Here is an 18,088-nt window from a genome sequence, read left to right as displayed (position 1 = left end):
AGCTTCTGCTAAATGTTTATTCAACAGGACTAACCTCCAGTTAGGTTCTATCCCCATAAAGGACTTATAACCAGTCAGTGGGCCCATGTCCATGTCAAAGTGCATGCCTCTAAGAGGCAACTCAAGCGGGCAGAACAGTTACAACCATCATTGTGTCCCAGCCTGTGCTTTTAACAGGAAAAACATCTGTTTTCCAGGTGGGCAAGATGTGCATGGGTAACAACGATGTGCAAAGAACAACACTGTGTACTCGAGAAATAATTGACAATATCATTGTTGTGTAAGTCTCCCATGCGCCCGAGTCCCCAGACTTGCAGTCTCCTGTGTCCCTTTAAATGGTCTGAGGTATAGCCTGGGGCCAGGACCTGAGAAAGACTCAAGGATGACAGCACTTGTGGGAAGAATGAGCCCACATGGTGTGTGTGTCATCGAGTAAGATCTTCAGCTGGAGGCCTCTGTTCTTTGAGAATTAGCCACAGCCAGCCTCGTGGGCTTTTGAATGTTTGTAAAGAGCTTTTCCTCACTAATCTCTTAAGTATGCACAGTGATTTCTCATTGGGTTGGCATATTATTTCTATAATGGTTTCACGGAAGACTTTGGAGATGAGGAAGAGTTTTGAACTCCTCATCTTACCCATGGTGCTGGGTTAAAGAATGCTAAAGACTTGTTTGGTTTTGTATTTCATGAGAACACATAGTATGGTGGTTTGATGCTTGGCCCAGGGAGGGGCATTATTAGGAGGTGTGGCCTTGTTGGAGGAAGTGCGTCACTGTGGGGGTGGGCTTTGAGACCCTCATCCTATCTGCCTGAGGACAGTTTGCTCCTGGCTTCCTTTGGATGAAGATGTAGACTTCTCAGCTCCTCCAGAGCCATGCCTGCCTGGATGCTGCCATGTTTCCTGTCTTGATGATAGTGGACTGAACTTCTGAAACTGTAAGCTAGCCCCATTTAAATGTCCTTCATAAGACTTGCCTTGGTCATGGTGCCTGTTCACAGGCATGGAAACCCTAACTAAGTCTGATACATGTTTTAAGAATGTGCTACTAAGGACATTGCTTACGGGTTAATACTTCATTTAATTGTAAAAAAAAAAAAACACTTTCATTGTTGCATCTTTGTTGCTATCGTTCTTCCTTTTTGTTTTGGCTTGAGACAATGTCCTTCTGTGTATCATAGACTGGCCTGGAACCCGTGATCTTCCTGCCTCAGCCTTCTGAATGGAACACCTGCATTAACATGTCAGTTTAGTGCTATATTTGATACATCTTAAAATATGCCTGTTCTGTACTTTAACATCTGTTGAAACAGGTCTTATATGAAATATATATTTTTCCATACAAATATGTATACTTCCTAATTAGTGTCTTAATTACTGAAATGTAATAATTCTTTTGATCATGGTGAGGAGGATTTTGATTATACTATTTTACAGTTAATTTTAAAAGTTATGGTAGTCTCACTGCAACATCCAGGCTCCTTCCAAAGACCTGGGCTCCAGCGATTCTTTCTCGGTATCCTGGCCCAAACCGGAAGCTGTTACAGATCAGCACAGAGCTGACGGCTAGGTCTGCCTTATTCTCAATGAGGGCAATAGTCACATTATACACACTATCAAACAAGATAAGCTTTCATTATTTTTAATGGGTTTTGTGTGTGTTGCACGTGTCTCAGCATTTGTGTGGTATATGTGTTTCTTGTACATTTTAAAAATTTATTTATTATATACACTTTAGCTGTATTCAGACACACCAGAATAGGGCATCGGATCCCATTACAGATGGTTGTGAGCCACCATGTGGTAGCTGGGATTTGAACTCAGGACCTCTGGAAGAGCAGTCAGTGCTCTTAACTGCTGAGCCATCTCTCCAGCCCTCTTACTGTTTTTTTTTTTTTCTTTAAATTCTTTTTGTTTTGTTGTTTTGTTTTGTGGGCATAGCTGTTTTTTAAAGGGACAAAGTATGGAGTTGGATGGGTGAGGAGGCTCTCAGAGGAAATGCCCTAATTAGAACATAATTATGAAAAAATATTTTCAATTTAAAAAGGTATTGTTTCAAACTGTAGATAGGTGTCTGGCCTGTGATGATAGGTCGCATCCATGTAGTGTGAGGTGAGAGAGAATAACTCGGAAAGTGTGGAAAACTGTGTTTCTAGTTTGTTGTATAGGCACTTCAGACTTCATGACCGTCCCCTCTCGTCCTTGGGGTACTGTTCACCACTATGTGTGACATCACTAGCTGAGACATGATGGGAACTTGGGTACTGTGGTCCACTGGTGTAAGGCAGGCCCAGGAGGTGAAACTCTGAAGGACGCTTCTTGTCCATGCCTATCCCTGCATCTGTTTCCTGGCTTCCAGGAGGCAAATGGCTCTGCCTCACCAGGCCCTTCATGACAGCCCTCCTCACCACAGGCCCGGAAACAACACAGAGAGTTGAGTGTCAGGTGAAGCCTGTGTAAGGTGAGCCTGGCTGCTCCTCTTATGTGCCCAGCAGTTTCTCTCATGATCCTTTGGCACTGTGGTGAAGGTGCTGAGTACTCAGGGCTTGGCCTTATTTTTCTGCTAAGTGAACCATACTGTATCGTATGAACCATTTTCTACTTGGGCTGCCTTGGAACGAGAGGTGCGTGTCAGAGAATCATGCACTCTCACAGCAGCTCTGCCCTTCTTTACAACTGTTCCTTCCTCTTCCTCCTAGGCTCCCATCCTCTGTATTTCTGTCTGGATGTTGAAGGAGATTGTGTGACTGACACGCACTGAGTAAACGCCCACCATTGTTCTAGTGGGACTAGCTGCTGGGGTTTCTGGTCAACTGGTGAAGGGGTGAGTGTCTGACTTTAGGTCTACCCCACTGCTCCCTTCTAGAGAGCTGGTTACCTCACACTCCTGCACCCACTACTCTGAAAGCAGGGGTACTTACCGCTCAGAAGAAGTTTCACTTTTAGTCTATTCCAGGGTAGGCTGGGCTCAGCGATTGCTGTTAATGGGTACTTAAATGACACGGCCGACTCCAAGAACAACATTCTTTTCAAATATAATGGGGGAAAACCCCAGCTAATTACAATTTTCTTTTTGTAAATGCCTATTAGTCAAAGTTAGTAGATTGTATATTTAAAACTTACTTAGTGTATATGTATTCCATGTGTGTGCAGGTATCCCTTGGAGGCCACAGAGGACATGGTTCCACTTAAGCTGGAGTTCTGGGCAGTTGTGAGTTACTCTATGTGGATGCTGGGAACTGAACTCTGGTCTTCTGGGAGAGCAGCAAGCACTTTTTACTGCTGAGCGATCTCTCCTGTCCCTGAAGTGTACTTTTTATCTAGAATGAAAAGTGCTAATATAATAGGGTAGCATTTACACTTGAAAGAGCTATAAATGGATCTCTCTCTTTTGTAGGAGATAGAATTACACCAAAAAGTCCCTGTGCTCCTGCAACTCAGTCACTTGACAGGCACTGACCAAACGCTTGCTGTGCTCAGTGAGCACTGCTCTTGGGTAAAATGACAGGCAACCCCCTGCCTGAGCGGAGCTAGTCTCACTGTTAAAAGTGGTTACAAGTCTGCATTTATACTTCCAGGCAGCAAGTATGGCTTGATGGAGTTCTGGAAAAACAATGTGCAGGTTATTACTAGCTGTTTGATTTGAGAATTCTCAAATACTTCATTTGCAGTTTTTTCTTTCTCTTTCTTTTTAGCACAATTCGTGTGGGTTAATATACACAAACCCAACAAGGCCAGCAATGGCAAGGTGCTCCAGAAAGCCAGCATCAGGGCTTGTCCAGTGTTGCTGAGGGAGCAAGCTCTCCTGTGGTTGGGCTGGATCTTAGGTTACAGCTCTTAATACCCAGGGGTAATCAAGGGGTTCGGCTTTCAGCTCTGCCCCTTATCCCAGAAAACACAACTCCCGGGAGGTGTGTGTTCTCAGACAAGACAAGCCCTGGGCCTTTTAACCTTGTTTTATTTTAAAATTGTGCGTGCGTGCACGCACGCACACACACACACGGCATTGCATGCGTGTGGAGGTCAAAGGACAACATTTTATCTGCTGGATGGAACTCAGCTAGGTAGACTTGCATGGACAATATGTCACCCACGAGCCACCTCTCCAGCCTTGACTCTGAGGCAGATCATTCCTGAAAGGTCAGCTTACCTGATGAGAGCCTGAGAAGGCTTATCTGAAAATAAGTTTGATGGAAAACAAAAACCTGCGAAGGTTTCTAAGTTTGCAGCACTGTTGGAAGCGGAGGACCAGCAGGCGCCCACGTTCACGACGGAAGTCACAAGTCCTCATAACGGTGAATGCGGGTACAGAAAATCCCACAGAACTGCCCTTGCCAGAGTCCAGGTTCATGAGTAATGATCAAGGTTTTATTGTTTTAAACACAACCAGTAAGTTGATATTGCCATTCTTATCTTGGAGTACAAAGTGCTTTTCTCTGGACTGTGATATGAGAATCGTTTAGTGATCCTGAAGGAGGACAAAGTGACATCTGCTCTGACCCTCCATAGCCCATAAGCTCCGGGAGGAAGGTCCCTGGAAGAAGGTGAGTGCACTGTCCTTTTGTCCTAGGGTTAATGTTTGGTTCCATGGATTTTAACCCCGGCTACTGAAGAGTTACCCTGCAGTGTCCCCACCCCACCCGTGCCCAGCTCTGTACACTGAAATGCCCACTCACTCGTGTACTCTCAGGCAAAGCTGAGGACCAGAGCCATTGGGAACGCAGACAGCTGGAACCTCTGCTGGGCAGAGTGTAATTTACAGGCTGGTGCTGGTGTGGGTGATTTTACTGTGTGCTCTCCCTGAAGGACAAGCTGGGATGAGGAGATGCCCTGCTTGCTGTCAGCATCGCTGCCGCTTGTTCAAGTGGACAGAAAGGTGGATTGTGCTGCCTGAAGTTCTGCCAGACACAAGCAGTCCCAGGCTTGGCCGCTTGCCGACCTCCTGTCTGCCACAGTGCAAGCGTGGCAATCACAGGAAGAATAACAAGAGTCTGCCCTCTCCTTCCTCTATGTAGGTTCCAGGAATCGAACCCAGGTCTTCAGGCTTGGGAGCCAGCACCCTTAGCTGCTGAGTCATCTTGCCATATTGTGTGTTTGTATGGTGTGCCTATGAGAGTGCACCGCAGTGTGTGTGTGGAAGTCCCAGGTCAACTTGTGAGAGCCAGTGCTCTGCTTGGGTTCTCCCTGTGGGGTCTGGGGACCAAATTGAAGCATCAGGATTGGGTAGCAAACCCTTTTACCCACTGAGCCACCTTGCCGGCCCTGACAAAGCCCATGCTAAGCTATCTGTGGTTTCTCACAGTTACCATATATAATCTGACCTATTGTGTGCTTAACCCCCTCACTGCTAGCTCATCCACTGTCATGAGGCCAAACACCTACAGATCTGCTCCAGCTCCAGTGACAGTTCTAGTCCTTGGGAACACCTTTATATGGTCACTTGTGTATCAATAACGTGAGTGACAGACTTACCAGTCATTGTATGGATGCTGGGATATGTTGGGGAGAAATCAGACATGATCACTGTCACCAGGAGTATAGAGTGTGATGGCAACACCAATCAGAACACAGCAGCTAGTCACAAGGGGCAGGTTACCTGAATAGACACGATCGTGAGTCTCTATCCGTTTTCTACCTGGGGCTGGAACCCAGGTCCCTGTGTATCCTAGAGAAGCACTGTACCAGGGAACTCGAGCCTAGACTGAGAAGTCTCTTAGCCCTGTAGGAGCAGCAGCTTTTTGTCATCTGTGATGTGACTGTGCTTATAATCTCCGAACGCGGAAGCCAAGGCAGGGGGATTCTAGTCCATCACAGGCTACAAGCCTGGGATATACAGCTTTCTTTTCAGACAGGGTTTCTTGTTGCCCAGGATGGCCTCAAACTCAGTATGTGGCTAAGCTGGCCTGGCCGTACTGGTCTTGCCTCTACTCCCCAAGGGCCGTGATCACAGCCATGAACCCCCAAAGCAGACAGGAAGAGCAGCCTGATGGCTCCATCTGCTTGTCTTTCTGTCCCTGACTTCCTCGTGTCTTCTGCAGACAAAACCAAGAACCTCTGCTCAGCTCAGTTCAATGGCAATTTGGTCTATAGAATGAGATGCTGCCTAACCCTGGAATCCATAATCTAAGTTAACTGTATCCTTAAAGTAAATTTGTTGTAATTAAACTTTTGGCAGAGAGGAAGCCATATTTTAGAAGTATCTATAGAAGTGATGGTGTGTCTGTCCGTGCACACCTGTAATCCTTCCTTGTGGGAGGCAGAAGCCAGCGGCTCAGGAGTTCAAGGTCACCTTTGACTCTGACTCAAAACTGAACCAAAATGAAAAGATAACTTATTAAGCTGATATACCTGGGGGACGGTTTCCATTTTGCTAATCTTGTTTTTCTGGTAGATGTGCACTGGCCAGACCCGAGCATCGTGGTATGGTGCCTTTTCCACATCATCTTCCATTCCCTTTCATGATTTTTTCGAAGGCACTTTCTAGTATTAGTCACCTCTCTCTCTTTTTCCAAAACATCCCAGGTAATGGACTCCTAGAAAGGAAGGTTTATTTCAGTCATGAACTCAGAAGATTCAGTCTGGAGTTGCTTGGCCTGGCTGCTTTGGGCCTGGACAAGTAGATCAGCATGACAGGATGCTCGAGAAGAAGATGGCTTCTCACGTGGAAGCAAAGGGATTGGCCCATTGGTTGCCAAGGGAGGGAGGGAGGGGGGAGAGAAAGAGAAGCTTGGGTAGTCCTACTTGCTTTCCTTTCAGGACTTTGATCAAACAGATCACGGACACTAAAGGTCCTGTCATGACTTAGGACTACCTCTGCTGTGGTACAAACTATTCCAGAAATTACCGACTGGGTCAAAATACAGCAGTGTAAGGCCAGGCCAGAGAACTATAATTGCCTTCTATGTCACCTTTGCAGCCACTTGGGAATTCCTATAACTTTGAGGTCAAGTAAGTGATGGCTTATTAAATTCTGCATTACTGAAATCTTGGAGGTATGGGTCTCCCTTCCCACAGACAGCCTTGGTGCTTTAACAATTCTAAAACCATTGTTGAAAAAGGAAGAAGATACTACTATCCAAATTATGAGCTTACAAGAACAGTTAAGTTGCAGATGGTTTGTATTTATTAGCAGAACAGGGCATTTTCAGACAGGATATGCAGCTCTCTCTACTCTTGACATAATGAAGAATATTATACATTACGTCCACTCAGAGGGCTGAACCAGACCTTTCTCCAGAGTGTCTGTGCACTGGGCAGAAGACAGAACAGCTACCATTCACACACAGCTGGTATACATTTGGAGTGGTGCCCCATGGTGGCATGCTGTGGAGACAAAAAGGATTTATGACTTCCTCTGGCCAACCCATTTGGAATAGTTAACAAACCACAGAATTACTAGATGTTATCTATTTGCCCAAACAATTAGCCACCATTAAAATCTCAAGACACTCAACTGGCAATGGTGGAGGAGGTGGAGGTGGTGGAGGAGGTGGAGGAGGAGGTGGAGGTGGTGGAGGTGGAGGTGGAGGAGGTGGAGGGGGAGGAGGAGGAAGGGGAGGAGGAGGAGGAGGTGGAGGTGGAGGAGGAGGTGGAGGAGGAGGGGAGGGAGGAGGTGGAGGTGGTGGAGGAGGAGGTGGAGGTGGTGGAGGTGGTGGAGGTGGAGGAGGAGGAGGTGGAGGTGGAGGAGGAGGTGGTGGAGGGGGGAGGAGGTGGAGGAGGAGGAGGAGGAGGAGGTGGAGGAGGTGGAGGAGGAGGTGGAGGAGGAGGAGGAGGAGGAGGTGGAGGAGGAGGAGGAGGAGGAGGAGGAGGAGGAGGAGGAGGAGGAGGAGGAGGAGGAGGAGGAGGAGGAGGAGGAGGAGGAGGTGGAGGAGGAGGAGGTGGAGGAGGAGGGAGGGAGGAGGAGGAGGAGGAGGAGATGGAGATGGAGGAGGAGGTGGAGGTGGAGGAGGAGGTGGAGGAGGAGGAGGAGGAGGAGGAGGAGGAGGGGAGGGAGGAGGAGGAGGAGGAGGAGGAGGAGGAGGAGGAGGAGGAGGAGGAGGAGGAGGAGGAGGTGGTGGTGCACCTTTAATCCCAGCATTTAGGAGGCGGAGACAAGCGAATCTGAGTTTGAGGTCAGGCTGGATTACAGAGTGAGTTCCAGGACAGCCAGGGCTACACAGAGAAACCCTGCTCAAAACAACAACAACAACAACAACAACAACAACAACAACAACAACAGATCCCGAGACACTCTAAAGCAGTGGCTTTCAACCTGTGGGTCACAACCCCTTAGGTCACATATCATCCTTCCTCACTGTTAGATATTTACACACGACAGTAACAAACTTACAAAGCAAAAGTTACGAAGTGGCAACAAAAATAACTGGTGGAACTGCGAGTGCTGACGGACTCCTGTTCGTGAAGCCTCTTGTGTCTCTAGCCTCCTTTCCTAGGCTAATAGAAGTGCCACAACGGAAAGGACAACCAGCAGCCCAAGGACTGGAATCTCAATCCCCACTGTAATCTTTGGGTGGGTCCAAACAGGAAGCCTATAACACCCCTCCGTGCCTAATCGCCTCTTCTGGAACTTGTACAGACACACTGGGCATCAGAAAAAATGATCTCCTAGGGTGAACTATAGTTTTGGAAGCCCTCCCCAACAACAGCTTACAGGATATACTAAGGATGTCCCGTCTACCCCATACGCAAATACAACTTCACGGAACACAGAGGCGTTAACCCTTTTACTGAATCTGCCATTTGAAACCTCGCTTCCTCGATGTTCCCTCAGCCTTGGCCTGGGAGGCATTGCTGTGTCCCGTTTAGGACTGAGTACTCAACAGTCTGATTAACAGCACTTCGACCAGCTATGAGGTTTGTGCACTGACTTCTACCCACTGCAAAAGCAAAAGGCCAACGGTAACACTTATGTAGGGATATAAATATGCAGTTTGAAAACACATGCATTCGGCCGACCACAAGTCTGCTCCTTCCTGCGTCCTATGATCTCCCCATGGGCTTTGAACAGACTTATAGTACCAGGCTAGACTGCCCTCCCTCCCGTGGATTAGGTCTCAAAACCAAGCAGAAAGTGGTTAGTTACCTCCACGACACTTATGCCACCCTTACACCCCAGGGGATATCTTGCCTAGTAGGTTGGTATTGTAGCAAGCAGGGCGATTCTCACTTTAAAATGCCCTCACATTTTTTTGTGTTCTACAGGTCCCATGAAAATCTCAAGACATACACTTTGCGACCAATCAGAAAACCTGAAATAAGCAAGAAATGAAGACAAATACTTGAAATGTAAATTTAAAAAATCCAATAAAAAACAAAACAAAACAAAACAAAAAAAAAGAAATGAAGACAAGTATAGTGGGGATGGAGGAGCTGGAAGCCAATTTAAGAAACATTTCTGAGGCAAACAGGGAAGAAGTTAACGATCATATGAAGGTAGAAAGTTGGTTTATAGGTAACAAGACCAAGCTTTGTAGTAGCCTGGGAGTCTAAGTAGGAGCGGGTATCAGAGACAGAAGTGTAAGTGGACGAGAACTTCAGATAAAGAATAGAATTCGGTAACGTTTGAGGCTATGGCCCTGTGGTCAAGTCTGTAGCCACATAAGGACACACAAACTGATGTCCAGGTACACTCAACAATGGAATTGCACGTTAAAACAAGAGTGCTTGCAACTTGTTTTGATCCAGATTTTTTTCTTTTGCTACTGTTTCACTATTCGGGGAAAGGCCAGCGGTTTCTTGTCTGGCCTTTGGGAAGTTGTTACTCTAACCTTATAAATATTCTTATTTATAGATAGGTGACCCAGGAGCCTGAGGAAGTTGCCATCTTGCAGTTCCAGGCCGGTTTTCTTCCAACGTTCCTTTTACCCTTTGGGTCGTCTTGTGCGAGGGTTGCAGCTCCTCTTTCTTTGGCCTATCATCCCCGGGCCGCGAAACTCCGCAGCTCACTTAATTGAGACTTCTTACCTGGGCCGTGCAGTCCAATACCCAAGGCAACCATATCAACTTCCGGTTTGAAGAAGCCTCTGGTTGGCGAGCGGCCTTATTTCCGGAACGTGACCTGTGCAGGCGCTCGGCAACTTGGAGGCCGGGGCCGGGGCCGGGCCCCGCGCCTGCGCGGTGGGAAGGCTTCCTTCCCGGGTTCTGCTCGCGCGGGCTGGGCCCGGCGGAGTTCGCCCCCGGGGAGATTCTGGGGCTCCAGGGCGGGGCGGGACACCTCCCTGCACACCCGATGCCCGGTGCACGGAGCTCGGCTGGTGGAGCCGCCACGCTGGAGTTGGAGCTGGAGTTCGGTGGGGCCGGAGGGCAGCGGCTCCTCCAAGCCGGCCCGGGCGCAGAGAATGAGTCGGAAGCTGTGGCCTCTGTGCGGAGTAGCCGTGCCCAGAGCGTGCTGCGCTGGTTCACCACCGTGGTGCTGTGTGCCGCCTTCCTGGGGCTGGTGAGAGCTGGGCTAAACCCCTCCAGGCCAAGGCTGGAGCAGGCGTCTTGCAGGGAACGTGGTCTCCTTAGTGCCCTGCGCTGTGCATGGCCCTTGGTGTATATTGGTTAATCCTCCTGGGTCTCAGTTTTGCCATCTAGAAAAATGGACACAATTAATACGTTTCCAACACGAGCAAAGTTTCCTCGGGGAGAAGGGAGGGATACAGGATGGGGAGCCTGCCCCCCTTCCCAAGCCACTGAAGCTCCAAATTGATCACAGAAAAGCTGCTTTGGGAGATTGCCTCTTTCTGGGGGCCTGACCAAATCCGACCAACTGCTTTATTTCACAGATGGGAAAATAGGCCCGGAAAAGAAAGTGGCTTTTCTGGTTAAATGATAGCATCAAGGACATGTTGCTTCTTAGCCTGTTCACAATCCTGTTTAAATCAAGGCTTTAGATTTTCTTCACTCAAGTGCAAGAACTAAAACGCCTTAAAGACGGTGTTTCCCTGTGCAGCACCAACTGCTGGCCCGGAACTTCCTGTTGTAGACCAGATGGCTTGCACTCACTGTGTACATCTGAGGATGGCCTCAGATTTCACAGAGACCCACCTGCCTCTGCCTCCTGAGTGCTGGGATTAAAGCGGTGAACCACTGGCCTAAAACGATCATTTTTAACTCGAGTGTTATGAGGGCTAAACCTTTGACGAGAGTCCCTCCTGGACCCTCAGAATTGGAGCCTCAGTTTTAAGAAAAACTATTTTGATGGGAAAGTAGAGAAGGTGATGGAGACACTCACTGTGTGCTCAGGTCTTACAAGTGCTTTGAAGGGAATGGTGTACATGCCGTGGCCCAGTGTGCACGTGGTCTCCGACCTTGTTGGTGCTTGGGCAGGAAATAACACTCTTGGTTAGAATCATGCAGCACAGTCTGGTTCTGTTTTTCTTTTGTTTGTTTGTTTTATTACACATGGGGGATTGACCCAGGGACTTCATGCTAGGCTTTCAATGAACAGTATCCTCAGCCCACAGTCAATGGTTCTCAAAATTCAAACGACTTAGAAACATTTCCTCAAAGGTTTTTTTTTTTAGTAATTTCATCTAAAACGGAGGTCCTTAGTTCTTGGGAGTACGTTGTGTAACATCTTATTGTTAAAACCATCCTGTCTGCGTTATATTTGCTCTGCTAAGAGAGCCTTACAGCCCTCACGTTTCCTGATAGCTTTGGAATGTGAGGAAAGCTGTAGATGTGGGAACCTTCAGATTACTCATGGTCAGCATTAGATATACAGGTCAAAGGTACAACTCCATGTGTGCCAGAAATATTGGCATTTAATGTAAAAAAAAATCATAATTGGGTGCCTGGCAATTTAAGTTTTAGCAGTTAAATTTCTATATTATTTAACGCATATAGCATATTTGAAAATGTAGGTATACAGTTTGAGAACAGTTTGAGAATGGTTTGTGTGCACTTAACTTTTGTGCTGTGTGCGGAGGCCAGAGCTGTCTTGCTCAGTGGAGACCTTACTCTTTGACAGGGCCTCTCAATGAACTTGGAGCTCACCAATTCAGTCAGATTAGAGCCACAGGGATCTCTTTCCTTGTTCTTCAGTGCTGGGGCTCTAGGTATGCTGCTGTCCTGTGTGCCCTGGCTAGTTTTATGTCAAGTCAGCGTAAGCTAGAGTCATCTGAAAAGAGAACCTTAACTGAGAAAATGCCTCCACAGATCCAGCTATAGGGCATTTTCTCAATTAGTGATTGATGAGGGAGGGCCCAGCCCATGGTGGGTGGTGCTATCCCCGGGCTGGTAGTCCTGGGTTCTATGAGGAAGCAGGTTGAGCAAGCCAGTAAGCAGCATCCCTCCATGGCCTCTGCATCAGCTCCTGCCCGCAGGTTCCTGTCTTGTTTGAGTTCCTGCCCTGACTTCCTTCACTGATGGACTACGGTAGTGTGGAGGTGTAAGCCAAATAATCCCTTTCCTCTTCAACTTGCCTTTTGGTCAGGGTGTTTCACTGTAGCAATTGAAGCTCAAACCGAGACAAGTTGGTACCAGGATTGTGGGGTATCGCTGTGACAGGATCGTGGGGTCTGCTGTGACAGGGTGACAAGATCGTGGGGTATCGCTGTGACAGGCCTGAGCGTGTTGTTTGTGAGGATTGTGGAAGGACTTTGGGACTTTGGGTTAGAAAGGTCGTTGAGTATTGAGAGCTTACCATGCTGTTCTTGTGGGAATGTTGAGAGCTGGGGCTGGAGACAGGACTCAGGGGGTTAGAGCCCTGGTTGTTTTTTCCAGAGGTCCTGAGTTCAGCACCCACAGCTCACAACTGTCTATAATGGGATTTGATGCCCTCTTGTGGTGGACAGGTGTGCATGCAGACAAAATACCCATATGCATAAATACACCTAAAAAGAAAAAAATGTTGAGAGGAGTGCAGTCGATGGAAGCCTGGCTTGTGAAGTTTTGGAGGAAAGCAAACACTACCAGGCCATTTGGGTTAAGAATCTGTAGCTTTGGTTTGCTGGAGCTGAAGGATTGGCTGTGATGAGAAGGACACCAGAACCACTAAAGAGAAACCTTTACTTTGCTGGGGTAATAGATGCTGGTCAACAGGGCCTGAAGAATCAGCTCTGATTAAGAGACCAGCATCACTGAGGTGAAATCTTTTGGGAACTGTTTCCCCAGAGTCAGCACACAGAAGCTGTGTCCCAGAATTAGTCAAGGTTGTACCTCCTATTGCAGCCAACCGTAGTATAAGTCACCAGGTGGTGCTGTATTCGGAGGCATGAAGGAGTCGTGGAGAGCAGCCGAGGCCCGGCACTGTGTGGTAGGCCGAAGTCCATGAAGAGCCCAGGAGAAGCTATTAGTGAAAGTGTAGCCCAGTTGCAGCAGAGGACCCCGGCATTTTGGAGAGGCCAGTACCTTGGGATGGCCACCAGGATCAGCAGGTGTAAGTGGAAGCTGTCACAGCCTAAAAGACAGCCTGTGTACTGCAGAGGGCAGTGTTGGAAAGGTGGCCTTTTGAGGAGCCCAGAAGATCGTGAGTGAAACCCAGACAGTTGGACATTGAATTATTGATGCTTTTAGAGTTTGGTTTTGCTTTTTTCAAGGACTGTAACTATGCCCTGGGTTTTCCCTCTTGAAGTAAATAAGCATCTAGTTTTTATTTCACAGGAGCCCACAGTTGAGACACTGGATCTTAAAGTGTTTGAATTTGTAAAGATTGGAGCCTTTAAAGTTTGTAAAATGTTGTTTGTTGATGTTAATGTGGGATCCTGGGGATGAACAAGACAGGAAAGGTTGTGGCGTAGCAGTGATTATATTTGTGTATCAGTTGACAGGGGTCAGTGGCTCTGCTAGTTTTATGTCAGCTCGAGAGATGCTAAAGTCATCTGAGAGGAGTGAACCTCAGTTGAGAAAATCCCTCAGCAAAATCTGGCTGGAAGGCATTTTCTTAATTAGTGATTGGTGGGGGAGCGCCCCGCCCATTGTGAGTGGCACCATCCCTGGGCTGGTGGTCCTGGGTTCTATAAGAAAGCAGGCTAAGCAAGCTGTGAGGAGCAAGCCAGTAAGTGGCATCCTCCCATGGTCCCTGCACAGCTCCTGCCTCCTGTCCTGTCCTGACTTCCTTCAAAGACGGACTAGTGTGGAGGTGTAAGTCAGGTAAACCTTTTCCTCCCTAACTGTCTGTTATTCCTGGTGTTTGACTGTAGCACTACAAACCCTAACTATGATACTGTCCTTTTTATGTGAATGGTGGGGATCCGGACTCAGGTCCTCATGTTCATGCTGTAAGCACTTCACTGACTAAGCCATCTCCCTAGCCCCTAGTTTGTTACATATTAATTATTAATAGGGGATGGTCTTTTAGGGTATTGTTTAATACTAAACAGTTAAAAAATTTAAATAGTTGTGTGTGCTGGAATAGACTGGTGGTACCAACATTTTGGAGGCTGACCCAGGCAGTTAGAAGCTGTTGTGACCCACAGAGCAAGTTTGAGTCTCCAAACAAAACAAGAACTTTTAAAAAAGTATCCAAGGTTGTGACTGAAAGGCCACCCGGGAGCCTGCGGCTTTGCTGCTGATAGTATCCATGCTTTCTTAGTTTTGACACAATGTAGCCAAGGTCCCTTATGGTAGACTGCCGTCTCCCACCTGTGGTTTGTGGTCATGGAAAAGCTACTTCTTGGTCAGCGTTCAGGTAAAAAGTTCTCTTGTTTCTAACTGTAGGGATTGAGTGTTGCTATCCTGGGACCCACCTTTCCAGACTTGGCAAGGAACGTGAACAGAAACATCAGCAGCCTGTCTCTGATCTTTGTGGGCCGGGCCTCGGGTTATTTATGTGGCTCTATGATTGGAGGAGTCCTTTTTGGCTGTATAAACCATTTTTTACTTTTGGGTGAGTAAACACTGCTCTTTACCAATTTGTTTCTGTCAACCATTTTATGACTCAGCTCTAAATATAGAAGTCTGTTGATAACCTGAGACGGGGAGTATACTGGCATCCACCCTGGGAGTTGGAACCGGTCTGTACTGAGCCCCCTGGGAACTCGACGGGCCCCTGGGTGTGAGTGTCGGCAACCCTGTACAATGCTGACCTGTACTGTGATTTAGGCTCCACTCCAGACACGTGCACTGGCTGACCACGAAGCTCTGCTTATCTGGGGTGGGGCGAGGCTTCTGGGGCCACGGGGATCGGAATAAATTCCGGGAAGCTGGCCAGGCTCTGTGGACTTGGGCTTGGAGATGAAGGGACGGAGGTGGGAGGGAAGTGATATAGGGTGCACTTCTGTCCTGCGGCCCGTGTCAGAGCTGAGCACAGACTGATCCCCTTAGATCCTGACCCCGGAAAAGAGGACAGAACTGTTAGCATGCGGTTTTCAATGGATTGGCAAGGTTAAAGATTTAATTGATGCATTAAAACTCCCATGGGAGCACGGATACTTTGTTACCGATAATTAAGTAAATAGCGTTTTACCAAAGCAGAGCTGTATTTTAGCCAAGTTCTTGCCGTTTCTTCTCAGGAATGTCCCTTTCTGCTACCACAGTTGGTCTTTATCTCATGCCATTCTGCAAGACAGCGGCCTTACTGATCGTCATGATGTCTGTCTTCGGGGTCTCAATGGGCATTCTGGATACAGGTTAGTGAATCGTTTACTGTCACCTGTGCCATTGGGGATGCTACTGCTAGGAGAAGGACAGCTGACGAAATCACGCTATCCCAGGAACGTCAGACTGGGGACATCTATTCAGGGCCACCCTCCTAGCCATCATCCATTTCCCAACATTTGCCCGTGAAGGAAACAGAAAGCATGTTTCTCCACGAGCAAGGGGTGATTTAGAATACCTGAACACGAAGGACAGCCAGCAGGCTTTGCTTCCAGGATAGGATCTGGCCATTGTACTGTAAGAAGCCGTAGTGATGGGGAGGAGAAAACAAGTACAGAGCCGCTGTGGGCTGCAGAGGAACAGACATAGCTGCTTCGTGCTGAGTTCTGAGCTCAGTGAAGCCTTTCCTGGAAAGTCTCTGTTTGCCACCAGCAAAGCCTCTTCATGAGTAAGGCGGCCTTTGTTCAACGGCAGCGCCCCATTCCTTTCCTTCTTCCTCCCATGCTTTTGGGTGGAGTGTGGAAATATCTGACACACCAGGCTTTGTTTGGTTGTGAAGGCACGGAGTGGAAGCGTGTGCTTATCTGCAAGCTGAGAGAGCCAAAGAACGGAGGCTTCTGGCCGTCCCTTCATGGGGTCTTCATCAGGACAGTGCAGAGTCTGATAGCCGCGCTCGGCGCCGCAGTGTGCATCAGGACCTTGGGGGTTGACTTCCGTGACAGTCACTACTCAGTGCAAAATTACAAAGCTTTGACGACTGATGCTGTATCCATGCTGTATCTGATGCTGTAATCCATCTCTCTCTCTCTTTCCCTCGTAAGTAGATAGGTGTGTTCCGTCAGTGTGGAGTTGGAGCATTTTATGAAAAGCCTTGGCTAACGTGCCTGGCTCCGGTGGTTAACCAGCTTATAGATCTGTATGCTAGGAAGAGATGCTGCGATGGGGGGGGGGGGTTGGACTCCTTCCACGCAGCCTAACTATTCTACCTTGGTTCTCTGTCGAGTCAGCTTCCCTTTTGTTCTTGGTAGCAAGGTCATGTTCTTGACAGCAACGTCTCGTTCTTATGACATGATCGTTAACTCAAGTCATTTCCTTTGTTGGTAGGTGGGAACGTCCTCATCTTGGACCTTTGGGGGGACAAAGGAGCCCCACATATGCAGGCCTTGCACTTCAGTTTTGCCTTGGGTGCCTTTCTGGCTCCCCTGCTGGCTAAATTGGCCTGGGGTAGCACAGCATCTGCTCAGAACCACACCGAGTCTGACTTTGACCCTCTAATGCTGAACCGATCCTCCGAAGGCTCCACAGACTCTGTGTTCGCGGTACCTGATGACATGAATCTGCTGTGGGCATACGCTTCCATCGGAACCTATGTTCTAGTAGTTTCTGTCTTCCTGTTCGGTCTGTTTTGTAAGAAACACTCAAAGCAGAAAAAATCCACAGTGTCTGCCCAGGGAACTCGAAGAGCTAAATACCACAGGGCCCTGCTATGCCTCCTCTTTCTCTTCTTCTTCTTCTACGTGGGAGCTGAGGTGACCTATGGCTCTTACGTATTCTCCTTCGCCACCACCCATGTTGGCATGGAAGAGAGCAAGGCAGCTGGCTTGAACTCCATCTTCTGGGGGACCTTCGCAGCCTGCAGGGGCCTGGCCATCTTCTTTGCGACATGCTTACAGCCTGGGACCATGATTGTGGTGAGCAACATCGGCAGCCTGGCCTCATCTTTCTTTCTGGTGCTTTTTGACAAGAGCCCTCTTTGCCTCTGGATCGCGACTTCTGTGTATGGAGCCTCGATGGCAGCCACGTTCCCCAGCGGCATCTCCTGGATTGAGCAGTACACCACCTTAACTGGGAAATCCGCATCCTTCTTTGTCATTGGTGCTGCCCTGGGAGAAATGGCGGTTCCTGCAGTGATCGGAATTCTTCAGGGACACTACCCAGACCTGCCAGTAGTTCTGTACACGGGTCTGGGCTCGGCCCTATTCACGGCTGTTTTATTTCCTGTGATGTATAAATTGGCCACCGTACCCCTGGAACGCCAGCGCAAAGGAAGAAGGAAGAGCGAGGACCAGAAGGCTTTGCTCTCCAGCTCCGAGCTACATGACTGTGAGGAAGAAATCGAGGAGGAGGAGGATGCAGAAAAGTGGAACGAAATGGATTTTGAAGTGGTTGAGATGAATGATCCGGTACAGGGGCCCGTAAGGGGGACGTCTGGGGATGTGATGGGGCCCACAGCTGAGGACTCCGATCAGTTCCTTCCAGATGCACTGAGTTTTGAGCCCCTTTCAGCCAGCAGCAGCAATTCTCTTGCGAATCATTAGGACAAAAGGGAATAACCCTCCGGCGGCGGCGACTGCGTGACTGCCACTCCTGAGGGCACCGTTCAGAGCGGAGCTCTGGCAGACTCTCAGGGTGTGCTTTGGCACTTGAAATTTGTGTCTGTTTACAGGGAGCGTTGAAATTGTTTGGAGAGTTCGGAATTCTCAGTCTTGTGTAAACTACCGTTCGTTCTTGCGCACTAGGACTCTCGTGAGGAGACTGCCTTGTGGTCTCCAGCTTACAGAAGGCGTTTA

The 18,088-nt window shown here is 48.3% G+C and overlaps 1 protein-coding gene across 1 annotated transcript; it reads left to right on the top strand.

Annotated features, from left to right (window-relative positions):
- The first annotated feature begins 10,101 nt into the window (after positions 1-10,101).
- On the top strand, positions 10,102-18,088 carry LOC116887361 (sodium-dependent glucose transporter 1C-like). Its single transcript, XM_032888954.1, has 5 exons — positions 10,102-10,431; positions 14,640-14,808; positions 15,434-15,550; positions 16,623-17,861; positions 17,909-18,088. The coding sequence occupies exons 1-4, from the start codon at positions 10,225-10,227 to the stop codon at positions 17,834-17,836; spliced, it is 1,707 nt and encodes a 568-aa protein (XP_032744845.1). The 5' UTR covers positions 10,102-10,224; the 3' UTR covers positions 17,837-17,861; positions 17,909-18,088.

This window comes from Rattus rattus, chromosome 18, assembly GCF_011064425.1.
Source record: "Rattus rattus isolate New Zealand chromosome 18, Rrattus_CSIRO_v1, whole genome shotgun sequence".
NCBI lineage: Eukaryota > Metazoa > Chordata > Mammalia > Rodentia > Muridae > Rattus > Rattus rattus.
This window is presented reverse-complemented; position numbering and strand designations above follow the sequence as displayed.